We start from the raw sequence: 22,497 nt of genomic DNA on the forward strand, positions 1-22,497 counted from the left end.
TATCAGTGAAATGCATTTCTTTTTTCCTTTTTGGCTTAAAGGAATTCAAGTCCTGAGCCCTAATCATCAGGGTGAAGTCAGACTCCAAAGAGAAAGCAACCCATGAAAAAGGCATTACCTGTGTTTTATATTCAGATTTATTATACATTTTCAGTTTTGCCTTGAGAAATGTCTATTTAAAAATAGTTAATAATTAAAATTTATATTAAAAGGCATATTCTTGAATCTTGTTGAAAGTCTGCCTCAATTTGCTCCTATCATTTCCTTATAATTTAGAGTGCACAGCTATCCTTCACCCTGGGGATTAGGAGCTGAGGGAATAGTTTAAGCTCTTACTATTTGCTAGATTTACTTATGGATTAATTGATAGGGCTTTTTTTTTCCTACTCATTTTTTTTGTGATTTCTAATTACAGTGGGAAAAGTGCCTACAAATATTGCCAATGAGTCAGAAATGGCACATTCCCTGGTAACATCAGCAAGAAGCCAAGTGCTGAGTGAATACAACCATGTGTAAAAGAATTTCTGTGAAAGAGTCCCAAACTATGGCTCCTGGGTTTCACTTGTCCTATCACAGGATGAGGAACAGGCAGGCTTCTTCTGCCCAGGGTATAGCCCACTGGCAAATTTCGCTTTGTGTTTTCTATAAGAATTACATTAGCGGGGTTAATCAGCTCTCAAGTTCTATTTTATGATGCAAAAGAAACAAGAAGAAAAAAAGAACCGACCAATTTAAACAGAAATGGAATGGATCAAGGACACTATGTGGCTTTTGGCAACTCCAGAAGGATGAAGAACCAGGCTCGGAGGTTTTGGAGCCAAACACAAACCCACTTACGCAGAAGCATGGCCTCACAGACCCCACACTCTGTCAGGCATTGGCAATCCTGGGCCCTGGATGCACCTTCAAAACTGCCTCCTCTCCCAGATCTGCAAGCCACAGGGCTCTGAAGCTGCCCTTGCCACACTGTGTGCTTCTCACATCTGCTTTTGCCCATCAGTACCTTCCAGGACTATGACTTACATAGGAGCATCTCTGATTCGCAGTTTTAGATCACACAGTGCTACGCCATAATTGCAAAAAGACTGGAAAAATTAATTTCTAATATCTTTCATTTTGATATGCATATGCTTAGAAAACTCTCCAAAGCTCATGTTCAAAGGTACCAGACTGCCAAAAACGATGGCAAATGTCCACTTGCCTGGTTTGTTGGCAGGGCTGGAGTGCAGGAATGCTGGCTGAATTGCAATACTAGCTGATGTCCCCAGTCAGAGCAAATGGTGTGGGTGTGGGTGGGGGGAGTTTCATTCAACTCCTGTCCTCTCACTGACCTCATGTCACTTTTTCTCAATGCATAAGTTGAGCATCTTTGAACAAATTACTGAACATCTCTCACTCAAGCCATCCGTCAGCCTGGAGTCTCTCTGATGCCACTCCTGCCTGCCAATGGCTTATTACCACACACCAGCCAGACTCTGCTTTTTATAACATTAACCTGATGATGCCATTTCCGGAATTAAATCCCTCCAGTGACAGCCTCAAGTCCTTTCTGCAGCCGGAAGGAACTTCCAGGAGCTGGTGCCTGCCTCCGTCTCCTTTGAGGCATCTTGAAGACCATCCTTCCCCTCTTCATTGCACCCCAGTCCCACTGACCCTGCAATGCAGGCAATCTTGTCCAACTCAGGGATCCTACTTTTGCTGTTTTCCCTATCTGGAATGTTCTTCCCCAAAATCACTGTGTGGGTAGATTCTTTTCAAGATTCAGGATCATTTCAATGGTCACTTCTTCAGAGAGACCCTCCCTGACCACCCTATTAAATTAGAAACTAGATACCCCCCCAAATCTCTCTAATCCCTCTTTTTAAAAGCTTTGTTCTTATCAATATCTAAATTACTTTATTGATCTATTCATGAGCTGTTTACTTTCTGCCTATTTCATTGAAAAAAGCCAGGTGCACGTCCATCTCCGTGTCACCAGTGCCTAAAACTGTGCCCAGACCCTTTACAAGCCTTTTATGCTGTGTGCCAAACGCCTGAGCTTCTGGCTCAATTCCTTCTGCCTAGTTTCAGGCTTCCCTTTGTCCTACTTCCTCGCGACCTCGCTGAATTCCCCATCATGTGTTTGAGCAGATGGGACCTCCCACTTCCCCCAAGCAGATGGCATCCTCTGTGGCTAGTGTGGGCAGGGTACTAGTAGCCTGGGAGCTGAGTGTATAATCAGAGTGCACAGGGCTGCAGATTTGGAGAGGAGCTGAGTGGGCAAATGGGTAAGAAACTTTAGCCCTTTCAGGTGGGCTGGGAGTCAAGTGACCTAAGATTTGACAAAGGTAGCTATGGTTTGACAAACAAAAAGTTAATTGACTTTGGGATTAGGGCCTCCCCTCAGCTGTCATCTTCTCCAGGATGAACACAATAGACAGAAAGCAGACAGGGCCAGACTTACAAGCCACATGTTTTATTAAAGATCTGTTTCTTAGAGAAACAAAGACAGCAAAATTAACTAAAATATCCATATGCTTTTTAATTCTCCTTGTTAATACAGAGTCCTAAGAGCTACACTTATCCAAATGGAAGAGGGGCACATCTGAGCTCAAATTCTCCCAGTGATGTTGAGTTATCTTTGCTTTCTCAGCTACGGCTTTGAAAGGATGTCGTCTTTCCCCTCAAGTCAAGTCCTATTTCAATTGAGTTTCCTCTTGACCTTTAGCTAAACTGACATTAGCCAATTTAAATGGCCATGTCCTCAGCATCAAGTGAGCCTGTCCTCAAATATAAAACAGGCATCTGCTGAGAACGCCTCATCATAGATCCCACCTGAGTGGACTCATAGATTAGTGTGTTAGCTTTTCAATGCTGTGACAAAATACTTGAGGAAAACAGCTTAAAGGAGAAAAGATTTACTTTGGCTCATTGTTTCAGAGGGTTTCCTGGGCCTGTGGGGAGTCAGAACATCATGGTGGGGAGGGTGTGTCACATGAGCCCAGCAAAGCTGGTTAACTTATGGCAGCTAAGAAGCAGAGAGAGAGAGAGAGAGAGAGAGAGAGAGAGATCAGGGACAAGATATATTCTTCCAGAGTAAGCTCCCCCCACCTCGCCCAGCAACCCTGACCAATGACCTGGTTTCCCCCAACCAGGCTCCACCACCTAAAATTTCTACAATCTTCCAATAACGCCATCAGGCCATGACCCCAATGGAAGGATTAACTCATTGATAAAGTCAGAGCCCTCATGATGCAATTACTCCTCCCAAAGACTCACCTCTGAATATTGCTTCATTGGGAATCAAGCTTCAACACAGAGCTTTGGGGTACATTCCAGGTCCAAACCAAAACAGGTATAGGTTTTAGTCTATGTTTACCTTTTATTTACCTGAAATATCTGATTACCATTTGCATTTCCCTCTGCTCATGGAGACTTAGCCACACTACTGTGAACTGTGGTTAGTATCAGCAGTAACCCTTTTCAGTTACATTGACTGCAGAAGTGGATCCTGGGTAATTTGTCCACTCAGGAAAATTACCTCACCGGTCTTCTATAGTTCTAATCTGACGAGGAGCAAAAATCTGTGTAAAGCCCCCCATGCTCTATGAAGACACAAATCTACCCCGCAATCAGAGGACTCACCAGGCTCAGGACTGGCGCATGGTGGGTAAGTGGCTGGGCAGAGAGGGGCTCACTCTGTTCTTGGTCCTCTGTGATTAAATGCATTTGCCCATGTCTTTGCAAACCATCTTTTCTCTCCCCCTGATTGTTGATGTGTTTCTGCCTTCTCTCTTGTTTCATCAAGGGTAATATTATATAATCACCCCACCATGAGGAGAATGAACTTGGCCATGTTCCTTGTCTGACACATAGATAGAAGACTTTGAATTATTGTTTCTTCTTTGATACAAGTGGATGGAGGGAAAGAATCCCTCCTGGATCAAGTGAGAAAGAAGAGGAGGGAGAGAATACTCAGAAACAACCAGATTACTGCTTAGAAGATACAGCAGTGACATAGTTGCAAATAATAGAAACCACTTGAAGTACTTATGCAAATAAGGGTGATTTCCTTAGCGAGGAAAAAGGTTTCCTATGCAGCAGAAAAGCTGGGATACAGGAAAACTTCAAGAGTCACCATGACCTGGGGACACAAGCTCTGGGTGGACTCTTTTCCCACCTTTGTCTCTCTTCTACATGTGTCTGCAGCATCTCACCTGATCCCTCACACTCTCATTCCACTCTTCTTGTTTCCGGTTCTTTCTCTCCTTCTGGTGCTTACTTGAGCTATTAACCCTAACCCTGACCTAGACACACCTAAACCAGCTTCCAAATGGTAATCGGATATTTCAGGTAAATAAAAGGTAAACATTGACAAAAAACCGATACCTCACTGTTATGGTTTAGATCTGGAAGGTCCCCCAAAGCCTTGTGTTGAAGGCTTGATTCCCAGTGAAGCAATATTCAGAGGTGAGTCTTTGTGGGGAGTAATTGCATCATGAGGGCTCTGACTTCATCAATGAGTTAATCCTTCGATGCGGGTAATGGACCTGATGGCATTATTGGAAGGTTGAAGAAAATTTAGGTAGACCAGGTGTGACCCTGACACATCTAGAAGAGCTTCCTTCTCTTCTCTGGTTCATATGGAATAAACATGACAGTGATGTCTCCTGGGTTTACTTGTTATAGGCCCAGCTGCCCAATTTCCCAGGGCAAGGATTTGAAGAGTCTGCCCTTGAACAGAGCAGAGGGGTAGGTGCTGGGCTCCTGTTACCTGAGTATTCCAAATATCCAGTCCTGCAATAATGTGAAAGGAAGTTGTGGGATGGAAGAGCAAGGGATGGAAGATGAGCAGCACTTCAACATAGTCATTACCCACTGTGTCATTTACTTATAATGCATGGCAAATTGCCTTCCTGATTTATGAGTGAACTTGTGAACATCCTACCAGTCACCTGGTGGGTTTCGTCTCACTTAAAAACAGAGAGATGTAGACCCATAGACATAGTTCTAAACTTAACTACATAATAGAGACTTTAAGAAATCTACATCAGCTTTAGCTAGATAAATATAGGATCCTGCACTTACCATTTCAATTGTGAAATATTTCTTGGTACTCTATGTGCTTGCCCACAAGATCAAGTGCTTTATTCTACATTTTTAACAGATGGAGAGCTCTCTTCACTTACTATGATTCTTGTGTCATTGAGCCAGATGGGAATAAGGGAATTAGAAAATAACAATACATAAAATAAATATCAATTGCTGTTCCTGCTTTTTTTAGGTTATTTTTAGGACTAAAAGCTTAACAGATTTTTTTTTCCTCTTTGTTGTTTCTCAGGTACCTACTTCAAAAACCTATATCCTGTGATGACATGTATGCACTTCACAATGCAAAGTAGGAGTAAGTGCTCAATAAATTCCTGCTAAAGTAAACTGTGTTTGTCTAATTGGTGAAAAAGTGTCCCAGGAATGGTTTTGTCATTTCTCTCTGATTAAACAAACAAAGAAGGAAGAGATAAGTTTTTAAGCACACATCAGTATACATGGGTAGTCATTTAGGGATATTTCCTGCCGCAGTCTGGCTAGGCACAAATCACGAGCCACTGAAGCAGGAACAAACTTTATTTCTGAACTACAACAAAAACCTTCACACATGCTCCCGGGGAATTCTCTCGAAACCACGCAGCTCCTCCAGGAACCAGCCACCTGAAATATCTCCTCCGGAAATCCCTCCTCCTGCACTTCCCCAACCAATGGGAACTCTCGGGGAATCCCCAGGAATCCCCATGAGAACTCCAAAGTAGCCTGAGAACTCAAAAGTAGAGGCCAAGGCGGATAGTAATGCCTCACCTGTCAACCAATACTGTTGGCAAAATGCCAGGGGCCGTACAGACTCCGCTGTGGCTCTCAGCAATTTCCGGGTCTTATTTATTACTATCTTTGCAACTTTGCAACTCTAGACTGTGAGCTCTTTCCTTTTTTCAGAATTATCAGTAGGTATGTTTCCCTTAGAGAAGTATTAAAAATGTCCTGTTCCACCTCTGGCTTTCTCTGTGATCCAGCAGGTACAAGTGTCTTTGTTAGATTCAGTGGCCCGTATGCCATTTGCATATAGTCCAAGGATCATTTGCATGGATTTGGGTTATTCCTTCTAGAAGCATTTGTGAAGCACCTTCTCCATGACCAGCACTGTGTAAATCCAATAAATTACAAGAAGAGAATGGTTTTCCTTCTCACTCCTAGATGACATTCTATATTTTTGCAAAAACCCATAACTTGTAAGATAAAGTACATAAATTTTAGTTTATAGTTTGTTCACTGTTCCTGTGTCCAAATGATTCTTATTCTCCTATTCTTTCTAGAATCGTAAGAGTAGTTTTCAAAAATAACATCTCTCCCATATCTTATGGTTTTCTCATTTTTAAGTAACATTAAACTAAGATTTACATTTACTAGTGGTAAGTAGCGCTTTGGGTTTGTTTGTTGGTTTTTTCCCCCTGACTCCTTATCTGAAATTCTTACTGTTCCCTTATGGTGATAAAAATAAAGGAATAGTTTTAACTGAAAAAAATTAATGAGATTTTTTTTTAATGAGAAATATTTTTTGGGAGTTGGGTAACTGTCCTCTGTTTATAGTTGTCTGCAAACCAGGTGTGGCCATTATCTGGTTAATTTGATCGCTGTAACAACCACTACTACTGGTAGATACATGAAAAGATACTTTGAGGGAAAAGCTACTTTCCTGAAGAACTTAAATTGGTTAAAGCATCTATCTAATAAAAACATGAAGGAAATGGAGATTCTTATTTCTGCCAGTTAATACAAGAGGAGACTCTCTAGCTTGAGAGTCACATATGATTAAAGAGATAGCCATGCTCTGAAAGCACTCTCAGCTCTCCCTTTAATTTAACGACCTCTCCATAATGTAAAATGACTCCAGTGTATGTATAACTGTACCATATAATGAGTTGTTTCAAAGAAAGGGAGTCTTCATTAAAGCGTCTCTATGAATTTCTGTGAATTCAGCAGAAAATGGGATTTACCTCCAGACAGACAGTTACAGCTCTGATACATTCAGCAACCCCACAATGGTGGAGTACCATTCTGCTGATAGATTCTGTGCACAATACTAATAGCATCTTTTATCACCGGGGCTTTAAGGTGTTATAGAATTACATTTTACAATCTCGATTTGCAAATGGAGGTTCAGAAAGGTTAAGTGATTCCAGATCCTATTCTTTTCTGTCCTCATTAAGCTTGCAGGACTCTGCCCAAGCCATATCTGGGAAGAAAACAAACGGTGACACAGATAACACCATCCATCTGGGTCACTGCAGCAGCTCTTAGGAATCCATCTGTACTGATACAGGTTGGGGACACCCACTACCGTGCCACTGCAACTTCAGCTCACCTTGATCTCTTTCTTTGAACTCTTGCAATATCAACTGGGATCTACACACTGGGCTCTGGATCCTTCACTACTCCTCCCTGTTGCTTAATCATTTCTCTTTCAGTCGTCCTACTAGCTCACAGTCTTGAAACCTTTACTGCACGAAAAGCACTGTTCTAAGCTGGTGTGTATGCTTTTTATTTTCTTTTCAATTGTATTCATTTCAATACCTTCATCTTATTCACAATGAGAGAAAAGAAAAAAAAAAGAAGTTTCAGGAAACTTCTTTTCTGCAGCAGTGAGGAGGCACGAAGGAATTAAAATCTAGGAAAGAAGATTGGACATTGTGGTATTTATTAGAACTCTCCACAACTATTTTCATCCTTCTCTTCTCGCAGGTGAATGGTGGAATTGAAACCATTCCCCGTCTCTGCTGTTGGGTGTGACCATGTGACCTCTTTGGATCAAGGAAACATGAGTCAAAGAGATGTGCGTTGTCTCCATGTGGAAATGTTAAGGACCAATACACAATTCTCCCTAGTGTTTTTGTCCTGTCTTAGTGATCATACAGGTCCATGATGAAGTCCATCTTCCATCAGCCCTATAGTATTAGAGTACCCACTCTGAGCCGAGACCTCTCCCAACCTTCACTCAAGACAAAGCATGAGTGAAAAAATTAACTTGTGCCAGATTAAATCACTGTGATTTTAACACCTTTATTAAGCTCTCAATAAAGAATAAATAAATAACAATGAAATTTTCTTGATTAAAGTGTACAGTTCAATGGTTTTCGCATGTTACAAAGTTATGTAACCATTATCATAACCTAATTTTAGAACATTTTCACCAGAAAACATCATTTAATAGATTTCATCAAAGAGCTCTTTACCCATCAGCAGTCACTCCCTATTTCTCTCCCATCCTCTCAGCCCTAGGCAATCACGGATATACTTTCTGTCTCTATGAATTTGTCTACTCTGGACATTTCACATAAATTGACTTCTTCAATATGTGGTCTTTTGGGTCTGGTTTCCATCACAAAACATAATGTTTTTGAGATTATCCATGTCGTAACATCTCTCAGTAATATATTACTTTTGTGCTGAATGTTATCACACTGCAGTATATACACTGAATATATTATATTATACTTATCCATTTATCATTTGACAGACACTTGTGAAATTTTCATTGGGGGCATTTATAGATAATATTGTCACAAATATTTGTGTACAACTACTGAGAGTATATATATTTTCCTTTTTGGAATTTCTTTAGGAATAAAATTGGTAGGTCATAATAGCCCCTGGTTTAACAATTTAAGGAACTGCCAAACTGTTTCCCAAGACACTTTACATTTCCAATGTATGAATGTAACAATGTAGGAAGGTTCCAATTTCTTCACATCCTCACCAATAATTTTTAACAATTGTTACTGTGGCTTTTTTATTAGAGTCATTCAAGCAGGTATACAAGTATATCTGCTGTGGTTTTGATTTGCATTTCCCTAACGAGTAATGATATTAGGTACCCTTTCATGTACTTATTCACCATTTGCAAATCTTTTTTGAGAAATGACTACTAAAATTCTTTGATCATGTTATAATTAGGTTATTTGTCTTCTTATTGAATTGAAAGTGTTCATTATATATTCTAAATAAAAGCCCCTATTATCAGATACACAATGTGCAAATATTTCCCCCTATATTCAGTATTGTCTTTGCATTTTCCTGATAACATGGTGACAAGACAAAGGTCATTAATTTTGGTGAATTCAGTATGTTAGTTTTTCTATTATTTAGGCTTTAAGTGTTAAAGCTAAGAAATCATAGCCTAATCTGAGGACACTAAGTCTTATTCCTGTGGCTTTTTAGGGTTTCTATAGTATTAGTTTAGGGGTTTGTTTGGGGTTTTTTTGGTATTTTTAGCACAACACTTTAATAAAAAGATAATACTATGATTAGAACATTGTTTCTTTAATAGCCTAAGTATATACTGGTTTGACAACTAGGTTCTTCTATTTTCTAGAAGATTTAAATTAATATTCTTTTATCATTTTTTATTTGTTCTTCTTAGTTATACATGACAGTAGAATTTACTTTGACAAATTATAGAGTATAGTTTATTCTATTTAGGATCCCACTCTTGTGGTTGTACATGATGTACAATTACCCTGGTCGTGTATTCAAATACAAGGCTAGAAAACCTATGTTCAATTAATTCTACTGTGTTTCCTATTTCCATTCCCCTCCCCATCTTGTTTCTTTGGCATTTAGAAGTCTGATCCATTTCCAGTACATTTTTATGTATGGTGCAAGGTAGGGGTCCAAATTTATCCTTTTGGAGTTTTCTTAACCATTCATCAAAAATATTATTTTTGCTATTGAATTATCTTGGCACCTTCATCCCAAAAAAACTGACTATAAAAATAAGGGTCTATTTCTGTACTCTTTATTCCATACACATCTATCCTTATGCCCATACAACACCATATTCAATACGTAAATTTGTATTTGTATGAGGTTTTGAAATCTGATAGTGTAAATCATCCAACATTGTCATTCTTTATTGAGGGTTAGTTTGGTCATCCTAGGTTTTTGCATTTTTTTATTTGTTCTTTTTAGATATACACGACAATAGAGTATGTTTTGACATATTATGCATACATGGAGTATAATTTATTCTAATTATGATCTCACTCTTGTGGTTGTACGAGTTGTAAAGTTTCATTGATGGTAGATTCATATATGAACATAGGAAAGTTACGTCCAAGGTTTTTTGGACTTTAATAATTTGGACTTTAATAAATTTTAAGGTAAGCTGGTTAATTTCTATTTTAAAAATTCCAGCCAGAACTTCAATGGGGATTGCATTAAATCTGCAAATCAATTTGGGGAGGATTGCTACAAAAGTTTAGAGAGTAAATAGCAAGTGCCAGAGCTGAGAAAGTGTTGCCTGCTCCCAGCCCCCTTGAGTGTTCACATTTAGATCTCAGTGGTACCTACTCTCCACCTGTCCAGGTTTCCACAGTCCCCAGCTCAAAGACAGAATATACACATTAGCTACTGGTCATAAATCTAATGGTGAGCTTTGCTCCTGGATCCATTTTCATCTCAGCATAGTTCTTCCTCTTTCGAATTTTAAGATGGCCTTCAGAATTCTGTGATCTCCTTTTCTTCTTTGCCTCAATCCAGGGTCTCAGTTTGTTTCACCCACCCTGTTCACATTGCTCTAGTTTATTCCTCACCTAGATTTTTCGGATCCTGCCTAATCTGACTACACAGAACCACACAAGAACAAGACTCAGTTGCCAAAAGTCCTTGGATTTTTGTTGATTGTTTGTTTTATTTAATTTTATCTATTATTAGATTCTAGGGATATATTTTAGTCAACTTTTTGTGTCACTATTACCAAAAGATATAACAAGAACAATTTTAGAGGAGGAAATGTTTATTTAGCCCTTGTGATTTCAGAGATCTCGGTTCACCGGTAGCCAACTCCATAGCTCTAGACCCCAGGTGAGGCAGAACATGGTGGAAGAGTGTGGTGGAGGAAAGCAGCTCAGAACATGTCAATCAGGAAGCAGAGAGACCTCCACTCACCAGGGATTAAATACAAATCTCAAAGGCGCAGCCCTCCTACTGATCCACCTCCACCCATCACTCCCCACTTGCTTACAGTTACCACCCAGTTAACCCATTTCAAGGGATTATGATTATGTTAAAGCTCTCATAACCCAATCATTTCACCTCTAAACTTTCTTGCATTGCCTTATACATGAGCTTTTGGGGGGCACCTCATATCTAAACCATAATAGGATATAAATGAGATTACCAGAACTACAAAGATTTTGAAATCTGATGTAGTGTTGCTACTATGGCCCCTTTTTACACCAACTGTGAGTCTAGCTGTCCTTCTCTTGTAATGATTACCCTCACAGTGTATCAGGCACTATGCTGGCTCCTGTATCCATGCTAACACGTTAACCATTCATCACTGCAAAGCAGGTGTCCTATGTCCATTTTACTGAAGAGGGACTATTATGATTTAGATACAAGATGTCCCTGAAAAGCTTATGTGGCAATGCAGTAATGGTCAAGAGGTGAAATGATTCGATTATGAGAGCTGTAACCTAATCAGTAGATGAATCCATCTGATGGATTTGGTGGGATGTGGCTGGAGGAAGTACATCACTGGAGATTATATCTTGTTCCTGAGTTTTCTCCCTTCTCCTTATCCTCTTTCTCCTCCTCCTCCTCCTTCTCCTCTCTCTCTCTTTCTTTCTCTCTCTCTTCCTCCCTCCTTCCCTCCTTCTCCCCCTCTGCTCCCCTTTCCAGTTCCCATGAGCTGGGCAGCTTTCCTCTGCTGTGTCCTGCCATGATGTTGTGCCTCGCCTCAGAACAGTGAAGACAGCCAACCATGGACCGAACCTCTGAAACCATTAGTCCAAATTAACTTTCCCTCCTGTAAGTTAGTCTAGACAGGAATTTGGTAACAGTGATTTGGTAAAGTTGATTAATCCAAGGACACTGAGGCTTAGGGAGAAAAGATGTACTAGCCTAGAGCCACAATTAGTAAATGTTGAAGTCAGTACTGAAAACCACACTTATCAGCTTGTCTCCATAATCTACAGCCTGCAGTGGTAGGCTTTACCAGAGGAACTCCCAAGCCCTTTAAACCCCTGCCCTTTTATCATCCATCATTGTGATTCCATACTTCCATGTACTCCCTCTTTCTGGAATGTCAACAAATGTCCTTTTAAGTTGCATATTTGTCTTGTTTGCTTTACTTTGTTAAAGAAACCTCTAAAATGATTGATGATCATTTCACTGGAGTTTTGTTCCATACAGGCACCATCTTTTTGGAATCTTCTGATAGGCTTAACTTCCTAGAAAATAGGTTTGTACTAGGAGTACTGAGAGCATAGAAGAGTTTAACAAATGTTGGATGAATAAATGAACAAATAAATGAGACAGATTAATATGGGAATGATAGGGTTACTAATAGGTCTTTCTTGTAATTGGCACTTGCACTGTTCAGAGCCAATGTCATCCCTGTAGCAGTAAGAGCATGGAGTCGGCTTCACCCTTTACAATCTCTGTGAGAATGGACATATTATGTAACCCAAGCTACAGATTGTTGATTTGTAAAATGAGCAACATTTGCTTCAGCATATGGAAAGTCATGTAAGATAATGAATGTGACACAAATTAAACATTCATAATATTAGTTACCTTTTCTCTAAGACAAATATCACAACCTAAGTTTCCTTCTAGTTTCCCTGTCTTGAGCTCTTCTTTTTTGCCTGGTTAATTATCTTGGTATGTTACTGAGCATCTAGAGATGGAGTAAATCACAATGGTTGAATCCAGATTCTAGAGCCAAACCACCTGCATTAAAGTCCAGACCCACACATCCTAACTGTATGAGCTAGGCAAAGCACCTTGATATCACTTTGCCTCAGTCTCCTCGTGTATAGAATGGGGATAATAAGATTACCTTTCTTCATGGGATGACTGTTTGGAATTAAATAAATTAATGTCTCTAAAGTGCATAGAACCATATCCAGACCAGTGAAAGTTACTCAGTAAATGTTCACCATATTAGTATTGCTACCACTACTGTCACCACCACTACTGCAGGTACTTAAGTTAAAAATGCCTTCTCATGTTCATTTTACAGGTGGGATTCCAGCTAAATCTCTGTCTACCATATTTGCTTTTGATTTACAGCCCCTTACTGGATGTCTATAAGCATTTGTTTCTCTGTGTCAACACTTTAGGTTGCTTGCTGCTCAATATTGCCCTCAAATATTTGCAATAGGCTGAAGTTTATGTTTCCATTTCAGGACCTATCTATTCCTGACCTTTCCTATTTAGAGATACATAGAGTACAACTGTCCGCGAATTAAGTATTCCGCAGATCATAGAGGACTATGCGCATGCATGCATATAACTTCCACTGTCATGCTTCCTGACTCTTTGCTGTGAGCAGCCATTTCTCATTTCCAGCAGTGTACTTGTGAATATAAGTCCTTCTCTTCTATTTCGGTGTCTCTGATCTGCTGTGGTTTTTCTACCCAGGAAAACCCAGTAACTGTGAAGAGAGCCTGACGCAGTGCCACTGGGGATCTCCCATGAATCAAGGGAGCGAGGATCATTGTGTGAACATCAGTACATATTCTGGCTGTTCAGAGGATCCTTTTTAGCTCACAGTGTTGTTCTTGGTTGTGATCCAGCAGAGGTGAGCTTTTCTAGGCATCAAAGTTTTGGACAAGTGGAGGATCATCATTCTAACCTTATTACCAGGAATACAAAAGGGAAAAAAAGCATCCACTTTGTCCTTTGTTTATGGTATGAAAATATTCTGGACCACATGAGAGTGGAGGGAGAGGACTGTACATTTGCTGGGGCAGGTGTAGGAGCTATTGACAGTTCCACCTCTGAAGTTCTTTCTAGCATCTGGAGAATTCTACACAGGTTGGTACAAGACAGATATCCACTGCCCCAGGTTCTCAGGTCTTGGAAGCCAGAGTGGATAACTCTATGAGGCAATAGTGATAGCAACATCTAGTGCCCGTGGCAACGTGCCAGTGGTGGTGCTCAGCAAGGGGTGCTGCTGGTGGAGGCAGAGGTGCCCTATAGCACTCAGGATTTAACAATAGCAGCAGCATGAAGGCTGTCCTAAAAATGTGCTCCTGTCATGCTCTTTTGTCTAGATTCAATAAGATAACCCCTCTCGTGCCCTCCCATTTTCCAAAGGTGAATTTGAATCTCCAGCTCTCCCAATAATACTGTTACGAGCCAATACTTTTACAAGTTTTTTGCACATTTACATTAATCAGCAACCGTTCTGTTGTTTTCACCAAAAACCTTGTGTGGGATAGATAGATGATTCCTTATTTTTCAATCTATTTCACAGATATTATATATATCATATATATAGTATATATGAATTCTTTGATTCCAAAGGGCAATCTAGCCATACATTGGATTATGTTCAAGAAATTTTATTGTCTTATCCGTATTAACAAATTATTCAGAGAAAGTGGCAAACCCCTGTTTTAAATTACTACTTCCTCTTTAGCTTTACTCCCCTGAGTATCTTATAACCTAGAAAGTCATGTTTAAATCACTTTGAAGCAAGCACTTATTTAAGTGAAAAGAAAAAAAATTACAGAAGTCTTTCCAAGGAAATGTCAGTTGGAAGAACAAACATTATGACGTCCTTGCAACGTAAAGTACGTAGAAATTGTTTTTTGACACTGGCAGGGAAGGGGATCTAGATAATTTACTAGTATTTCCTAAAACTAACTACTACAGTTTGACTTTTGTATCTGCACTTGGGCATGATACCTTCTTAGAATAGTAGAAAGGCCCACAGGCAACATCTACTCCACACAGAAACAAATGTGTTTATTTGATTGCTTTGCTGCCCACGAACTCCTAATAAAGATCTCAGGAAAAAAGCCCTTTCCTTGTGGTTTGAGCTGTGGGTCAGCCCTTTTCATTTTGGGTACTTAAAAATCAAAGAAAACTGAGTGTGTGAGCATAGGTGTGGGGATGTGTGTGTGCATGCAGAGAAAGAAACTTGAAAGAGAGATTCATGATGCTAAGTGGGAGCCAGAGACAAGGCAGAGAAAATTAAGGGGCCCTTCTCCCCAAGGACAGTCCCAATTCCTGGTTCCAGTTTTTCTGTAAGTTGAACTCTATTTCTGCTCCTGTGTTTGTTATAAATTCCTATGTTCTTAAAAAGAATTTCCTTGTTCATTTTGGTTACCTACCACTAAAAAAAAAAAAAAAATCTTGATTTATACAGAAGTATCTATATTTCATGTTTTAAAAATGTTACACACAATTATATTTTATAATAAAAGCATATATTATATATATTTATTAAATATATATATTTATAATTTTAAAACTATACTTATATTTATTTGAGGGGGAAAGAAGTCTTCCAATTTTAAGTTTGCTCTAAATGACAGCAAAATGATCTTCCCATACTAAGAAATGACAGGAGTTGAGAATGTAAAATCTGTTTTTGAATTATTTGATTTAAAAATGTTTCTCAACACTTCAAATCAACCATAATTGGCTGCCTATTCTCTTCTTTGAACTGAATGTAAATTACCCGTCAACTTCTGCACATGGCTTTCTAAATTTAGGCTAACAGATAATTTACATTTTTGAAGGGTGATTCAGGAAGATCATAGTACAACTCTGTAACTAATTCAGGCTAACGGACTGTGATGGGGGGGGGTCATTATTTTGTAAAGGAAGAAATCCTATTAAATGAAAAATATAAAACAGAACTATAACAGTGGGGAGAAAATGGAAATGGGAAAATCATAGAAATTTTTAAGAAAGTAGAATTTATAGAATTACATTTAAAGAGACTTATGGAATTATAAACTACATTCATTTTGTAGGGGAAACTATATTCATTTTGTATCCAAGAAAAAAACTTTGTCCCATTAAAATCCTTTGGATTAAAAGTAAATTCAGCATACTTTCAAGCTTAACACTATTATAAAGTACATAAAAGCATCTAGACAAAGAGAAAACAAATATACAACAATGGACTTGGGTAACGTATTTAAGATGTTTGGGACATGTTGGTATGAACTTCTGTAAAGGGAACATATCTTACTCATGTCTGTAGATGTGGTATTGCATGGTGAAAAGACTCTATCTAGTATAATGGGGAAATAAATCTGATTCATATTCTAGTTATGCCATTTATCAGCTATCTGAATTCAGACATGTCATTTAAATTCTCTGAATCTCTTGCACTTATTAATATAATTCGAATCTTGAGTGTCCCCTAAAGACCTATGTGTAGTGGCCTTGGATCTTAATTGGTTTGGGATCTCCCTGAATAGAGACAGTGGTTCTCAAACTTTGTACCCAACTGCTGTAGTATGGATCTTGAATGTCCCCAATGGTCCATGTGCTAAAGGGTTGGTCCCCAGCCTGGCTCTATTGGGAGATGGTGGAAATTTTAAAAGTTGAGCCCTAGTTGGGGGTTTTAATTCATTGGGGGCATACCCTTGAAGGTTTTCTCTTTCCCTCTTTTGTTTCCTGGCCACAAGGGGAATGCCTTTGTTCTGCCATCTGTTACTGCTACCCACTATGATTGCTGCCTTGCCACCGTGATTAGGGCCCAGTGATCATGAACTGAAAGCTCCAAAATTTGGAGGCCACAGTGAACTTTTCTCTTTATAAGTTGATTGTCTCAGGTATTTGTTACAATAATGGAAAGCTGACAAACACACTTATCTATAGAACTGAATGGTTAATGGCATTAAAAGCTATGGAATCTAGGTTCTGTTCAACAAAAACATAGAAGTTCATGTAAATAGAGGATGTAGCTAACATTGCCATCCAAGTAGAATGTTTTATACCATATATTACTTGGTTTGCCTAACCACCAGTATAAATGTTATAGAGAGATACAAATGATTTTATCAATGTGGTCAAATATATCTTGTTCTACACCGGTGGCCATGTGGTATATTATAATTGACATATGGCTTAATATTCAGACATCTGCTTTTGATATTAACTAATTTGGGTGTTCATCCAGCTTTTCAATGAACTTGTACATGTCACTAAAATTGATTGAGCTGAGTTTCCATATAAAAATGGGGGGATAGTTAATGGAGAACCTACCTCACAGGGTTAGAGTCAAATGAAGCTAACATGTATAAAAGTGCTTTGTAAAAAACAATTTTCCAACTAAGTATCAGATGATGGAATATGAGAGAAAAGTGATTTTTAAAGTACATGTTTTAGACTGTCAGGAAGGGGGAAAAATCTTGGCAACTGTAAACTGAAAATATAATATTTAATTTAGAAATAGGAAATATTCCATAAATCTTTGTTTTAAAACTTTTTACTTTCTTCTACTTTGTGTGGTATGCATAGTGCTCTCATTGCAACATGTTTAGAAAGTTGTAAGAGGGAGACTGATCAAAAAATACATTAACAGATTTGGAAGGGGGCGGATATAAAGTTAGAATTTCTGAGTCATGAAAACATCAGATAGCACTTCCAGAAAGGTGTAACTTTATTTAAAACCGAGCTGCTGTGAATTCCATCATGCTGCAGACACCTCTGAATCAACAATCCCTGTTGGCAAATTGTTATGCTGACAAATTTCTCACATAGACTGAAAATTTCCATTTTGTAAACAAGTAAGTGGGTTCTTGATGGTCTAGCTCATACCCCAAGCTGGAACTTTGAGAAGTGGATTCTTGGCTTGAGTGACCGTGTATCATTTATTTCTCACATTAGCAAAGCTGATTCAAATATTTGTCACCCAAATCAGAGAGCCACTAGGAGCATGAATGTAATATTATGTCTGATATTCCTCCTCAAGTTTGGGAAACATAAACACCACATCACTGGCTTCATTGGCTCCATTCCCTGAGATAGATAGAGTGGGATAGTGTTAATATTGCTTTCTTCATAATGCTACGGACTCTACTTAAAACCGGCCCACCCACAATAGCACAAACACAAAACAGTGATCCATAATTTTCCTTGCCAGGATGTTTGATGTACACAAATGTGAGTATACATGCAGGCAAACACAGACTGGGTGATGGGTCTTCCTTCTGCTAGGTCAGAGTCAGTCACAGAAGCCTGGTTGTGTGGTTTTGATCACCATCCCCATCACATAAGCATGAGGAATTGGACACGACACAGCTCGTGGCTGGAAGAAAAATCACCAGTAGTCACAGGAGAAGTAGGTGAGGTCTATTTGCACACTACAGACTGGAACAAAAAGTGCACATCTGTCACAAAAGATGACTTATATACATACAGAAGGCATACAAGGGATAGCAGTATCCAAGAAGGGACATCAGACTGGGAAGTAGGAGATGCTGGGCCCAGATCCTGGATGCAGGGGAAATGAATGAGATACCAATGAAAGCTGAACATAGTGTCTGACACACAGGGCACGCTCCCTATACCTATGTTATCTGCCAACTGGGGATGGGTGAGAGAATGGAGAGGGCAATGCTGCTCATGGCACTAGCATGGTCCCAGGCCCATTGTTCATGTACTTTTGTCTTCCCATTTCTAGGTGCTTTCAATCCTCCAGCTCACTTCTAGGATGGCATGGATGTCCCTTTGGTCTCAGAAGGAAAAAAAAAAAAAAAAACAGGGACAGAGGAAAATGAGGACTTTGGAAGAGTCTAGTCCTATGTGAATATGTGGACATTGTCCTCTTATATCTAGAAAGCAGAAGTAATGACCAGCCTTTCATATCTGTAGACACAGGTCAGGGCAGCCATTGTCAAGTTTCCTGGAGATGTCAGCCAGAGCCAGACACAGGCAGAACTAGAAAAGTGAGCTGTTACATTGCAAAGAGCACTAGGGCAGGGCCATTAATACCTGGATCCTAGCTCTATCGTTAATTAGTTATGTGACCTTGCACTGTTTTGAGCGTTGGTTTTCTCATGCACAAAACATAATAGCACTTCCAATATTTGCTGAAAAGGAGAAATTGTTTGTGTAACATTTTAGCCTACAAAAATGAAGCAGGCAACACAATCAGGGCCAGCCTTCTATAGTTATGCTTCCCTCTCTCCTTTCTATCCAGTGAACCATCAATTAATTGATTCTTCAACTTGGGAAATCATAATAAAGCCTTACTACCATGGTAGATCCCTTCCCTTATGACATTTTCATGCAAAGAAATGAATCTCTCTAGCTTTAAGATATCAGAGCCTAACAAGAGACACAGTGAAAGAATATGGGGGTAGATTGTGTGTGAGGGAGAGGTGGGTGATCAGGCATCTTTAGCTGGAAACTTCCCTGATACCCCAAAGACAACAGCCTGCTCTACCTTCTAAGTCTGCCTGCACAGACAGTCTTTCAAAGTACAGCCCCAGAGACAATACAATGTGAAATCCTCCCTCCTCTGCAGCCTTGGTCTGCAGTGACACTGGCAGATGCTAAACTTCCTCCTGTCTAGAACAGTTAATTAGGTTATAAAGGCTGCCAAAAATCCCAAAGTCATCTGAAGAAAATGCAACACTTTGAGATCTGAAACAAAGGTCAGAAGACACAAATATTAATCCCACTTTTAGAAGAGAGAAATAAGTGTGGGGATAGAGAAAAGAATTCAGGCAGGTCCTATACAATCTGGCAACTTCTTATCAATCTTTTATAAACACTGTCCAGATCAGGAATAATGTGGTCCTAGCTCCTTTCCTCTGTAATAGATACTGTGTCTTCATAAAAGCTGATACTGTAATAGACACTATATATTCATAACTCATTCCAGAGCTCTCAGTCCATACCTATGGGACATCATGAGATCTCTAGATACCATTCCTGCTGGAAAACAGACCCACCTGGGAATAATGAGTTTGGAATAGGGAAGAAGATAATTTGCTAAAATGAATTGATTGAATAAGCAGCTGACTATGTTCAGGGTTTCTTCATTAGTTGCATCAAATTATCACAAAGTAAGAACGGCTGTCTGTCCCCAGGTTCTCAGGCATAGAAAGGCAGCCTTAAAAACCTAGAGACCCAGTTCTTCCAAAGAGGTTACCCCAGAACGTGTGTTGGGTGTGGGTTGGGCTAACAAAATAAGCAGTAGTACATAGGACTTCACTGCCACCAGCAGGGCCCAGAGGAAGTGCAGGCCTGTAAGATGCCAGGGCCTGCCTAAAACAGGAGCCCTCAGGTGAGAAGCTAAAACGTGCAGCTGAGTTGTTGTTCCCCTCTACCCACCCACCCTGTCCCCAGTCTTGAAGATTTAACAAAAGCAGCTCTTTCTTTATAGAAGACAAGTGTTTCTGCCCAAGGCTCACAGTATGCAGGATTTCGAGGCCAAACTCCAATTGTTAAGGCTCCAAACACTTCCTTTTCTCTCCCACCACATCACAATCCCATTTTTATTATACAAGGCTTTCCTCCCTCTTCTAGTTCATGCATGATATCAGTGGCTACATTGTCCAGGGACCACTTTTGTATCTGGGTCTCTGTATATCTCATGTCACTTGGGACGTGGACCAGACCCCTCGCTGTCCACCTCCAGCCCAGACCAAAGGGCAGTCCGGTGTCTCCTGGATCAGAATCAGGTGCAGCGGACCTACCAGTTGTTCAGATCTGGGAAAGCAGCTGAAGCTCATACAGGAAACCGCGGCTTCAGGCCAACTCTGATTTCACACACACTTGCCCAGTCTGCCACCACCTGCACTTTTACGTGCTCCAGGGCGGGGCGGCGGGATCCTGCCGCTCCCGGGAACCTGCAGCCGCCACCCAGGCCCAAGCGCGCACTGGACGGCTCCGGCTTCCAGCATCCTTGCTGCTGACCGGCCTTAAAGCTGGTAGGCGAGCGGAACGGCCTGAGAAAGTGCCGCGGTGGGAACAGGAAGAATCCCTGGGAGCAACTGAGGTCTCTGGAAAGGTCCCCGTGGAGATCCGCGCCCAGAAGGGGTCCGCGACCACGCGGCGAGGAGCACGTGAGCATCGCAGCTTGGCTATAAAATCCCCCGCTCGGAGGAGCGTCGGGAGCGCGTGCCGCGGCAAAACGCGGCCACCTGAGCCAGCAGAGTCAAGGGGAAGGCGATCCTCTCCAGGACGTCCAAAGGTCTAGAGATTTGGTGCTGCGGACCCTCGAGGTCTGGTCTCGGGTGCGTGCATCGAACTTTGATGCTGGGCTCCCTGTATTCCTGCAAAGGCGCACAGATGCCCGCACGCGTAGATTCCCGAAAATACCCAGGGTTCGTTTGACCTTTAGGAGAGTTGGAGGGGGAATAACAGGACTCTCTGGCTGATTGATTTCTTGCCCTCCAGCAAGGAGGCAGCCTCCAGTACTAGCGTTTGTCCTCGCAAGAGCTCAGGAGGCCTCTGGGGAGCCCCGAGACAGCGCGTCCAAGACCCGGCCACCTTTTAAACTGTAGTTATTTCTGCGCTGCGCAAAAGGCGAGTTCCGACCAACTCGGGACACCTTTCCCTAAAGTTTGATCTGTTCTCTTCGCCCGCCCAATCCTCGCCGCCTGGCGGCCCCCTCCTCCCACGGAGGGCGCGGGTGGGGAGATGGCCGCTGGCTCTCCCCAGCGCAAACGGGCGCTGTGCGCGTAGCCGCCGCCACGCTGACCTCCAGCTCCCGCCGGCTGCTAAGCTGAGTCCTGGCAGCGAGAGAAGGCAGTCGCCCGGAGGGGCTGAAGGCGGCGACGACTGGGGCTCTAGGGTCTATATGGCCGCTCCCTGCGTGCGGGTGGTGTTTGCCACGGAGCTCGCCCACAGCGCCTCGGGCTCAGAGCCGCTCTGAGCCTCGCCGCCTGCGGACATCGACAAAGCCGCTTCCCGGAGCCTCGGGCAGGAACCCGAGGAGCAGGAGGTGGTGGCGGCCGTTCCTCCCAGAGGGCGATGTGGCCGGCCGGCGCGGGCACCAAGCTGCCCTGTCCCCGCGACTCTGCACTCCGGCGGGCGGCTTTCTCCGGAAACCTCACGGCCCTGCCTTCTCACCTAGTGCCCGCGGGCCGAAGCGTCCGGGTTTTCATCAGCGCCAACCCTGAAGGTAAGACTCTAGTTCGGGTTTGTAGCTCAGTCTGTCTGCGGGTCCACAGGCGGTAGCCAAAGAGTGTGCGGTTGCACAGCCTGGTGCACTGAGCGTCCCCTGAGCTCCCTTCCTCCAGCCAAAGCTGTGGCAGCCCTGAGCGCGTGGGAATTTAATTCGAATTTTTTTTTTTTTTATCCTTTCACTCATCAGCTCCTCTGAAGACTTCTCTTAGAACACCTTTACTTTTCCCCGGGTCGAGCTAAGAAACATCCGAGACATTAGGGGGTGCCTTCAACACCACCCCTTACCCCTTTCTTTTAGCGGTTTCTTCTCCGAGATTATCGCAAACGCAAATAGTAGCTGTTCTGGCTCTGGGCTCCGCGGCGGGTTCCTGAATGGGGGCTTTGCCACTTGTCCTGGCCGAGGAGAGGTAGGGTTGAGATTACTGGAAACTCGACTCTTGCTATACCTTGAGGGGCCGAGTAGACCCTTGTGAAAGGAAGGGCCTTGGAGGAGGGGACTAGAGTTCTGGGGTCCCAGGGCCGCTGGCTCCCAGCCCAGCGCCGGTTTCACCGTGGAATTCTCGGGATAAACTC

General features: G+C 41.6%; 1 protein-coding gene across 1 annotated transcript in view; it reads left to right on the forward strand.

The window, feature by feature from the left end:
- The first annotated feature begins 20,674 nt into the window (after window positions 1–20,674).
- The window catches only part of Nwd2 (NACHT and WD repeat domain containing 2), a 152,560-nt gene continuing 150,737 nt past the window's right edge, over window positions 20,675–22,497 (forward strand). The window contains exon 1 of the mRNA XM_015481746.2: window positions 20,675–21,919. Within this exon, the coding sequence (XP_015337232.1) occupies window positions 21,769–21,919 (151 nt within the window). The 5' untranslated portion in view covers window positions 20,675–21,768. The remainder of the gene's footprint in view (window positions 21,920–22,497) is intronic.

Source organism: Marmota marmota, unplaced genomic scaffold (genome assembly GCF_001458135.2).
Source record: "Marmota marmota marmota unplaced genomic scaffold, marMar, whole genome shotgun sequence".
In the NCBI taxonomy this organism is placed as follows: Eukaryota; Metazoa; Chordata; class Mammalia; order Rodentia; family Sciuridae; genus Marmota; species Marmota marmota.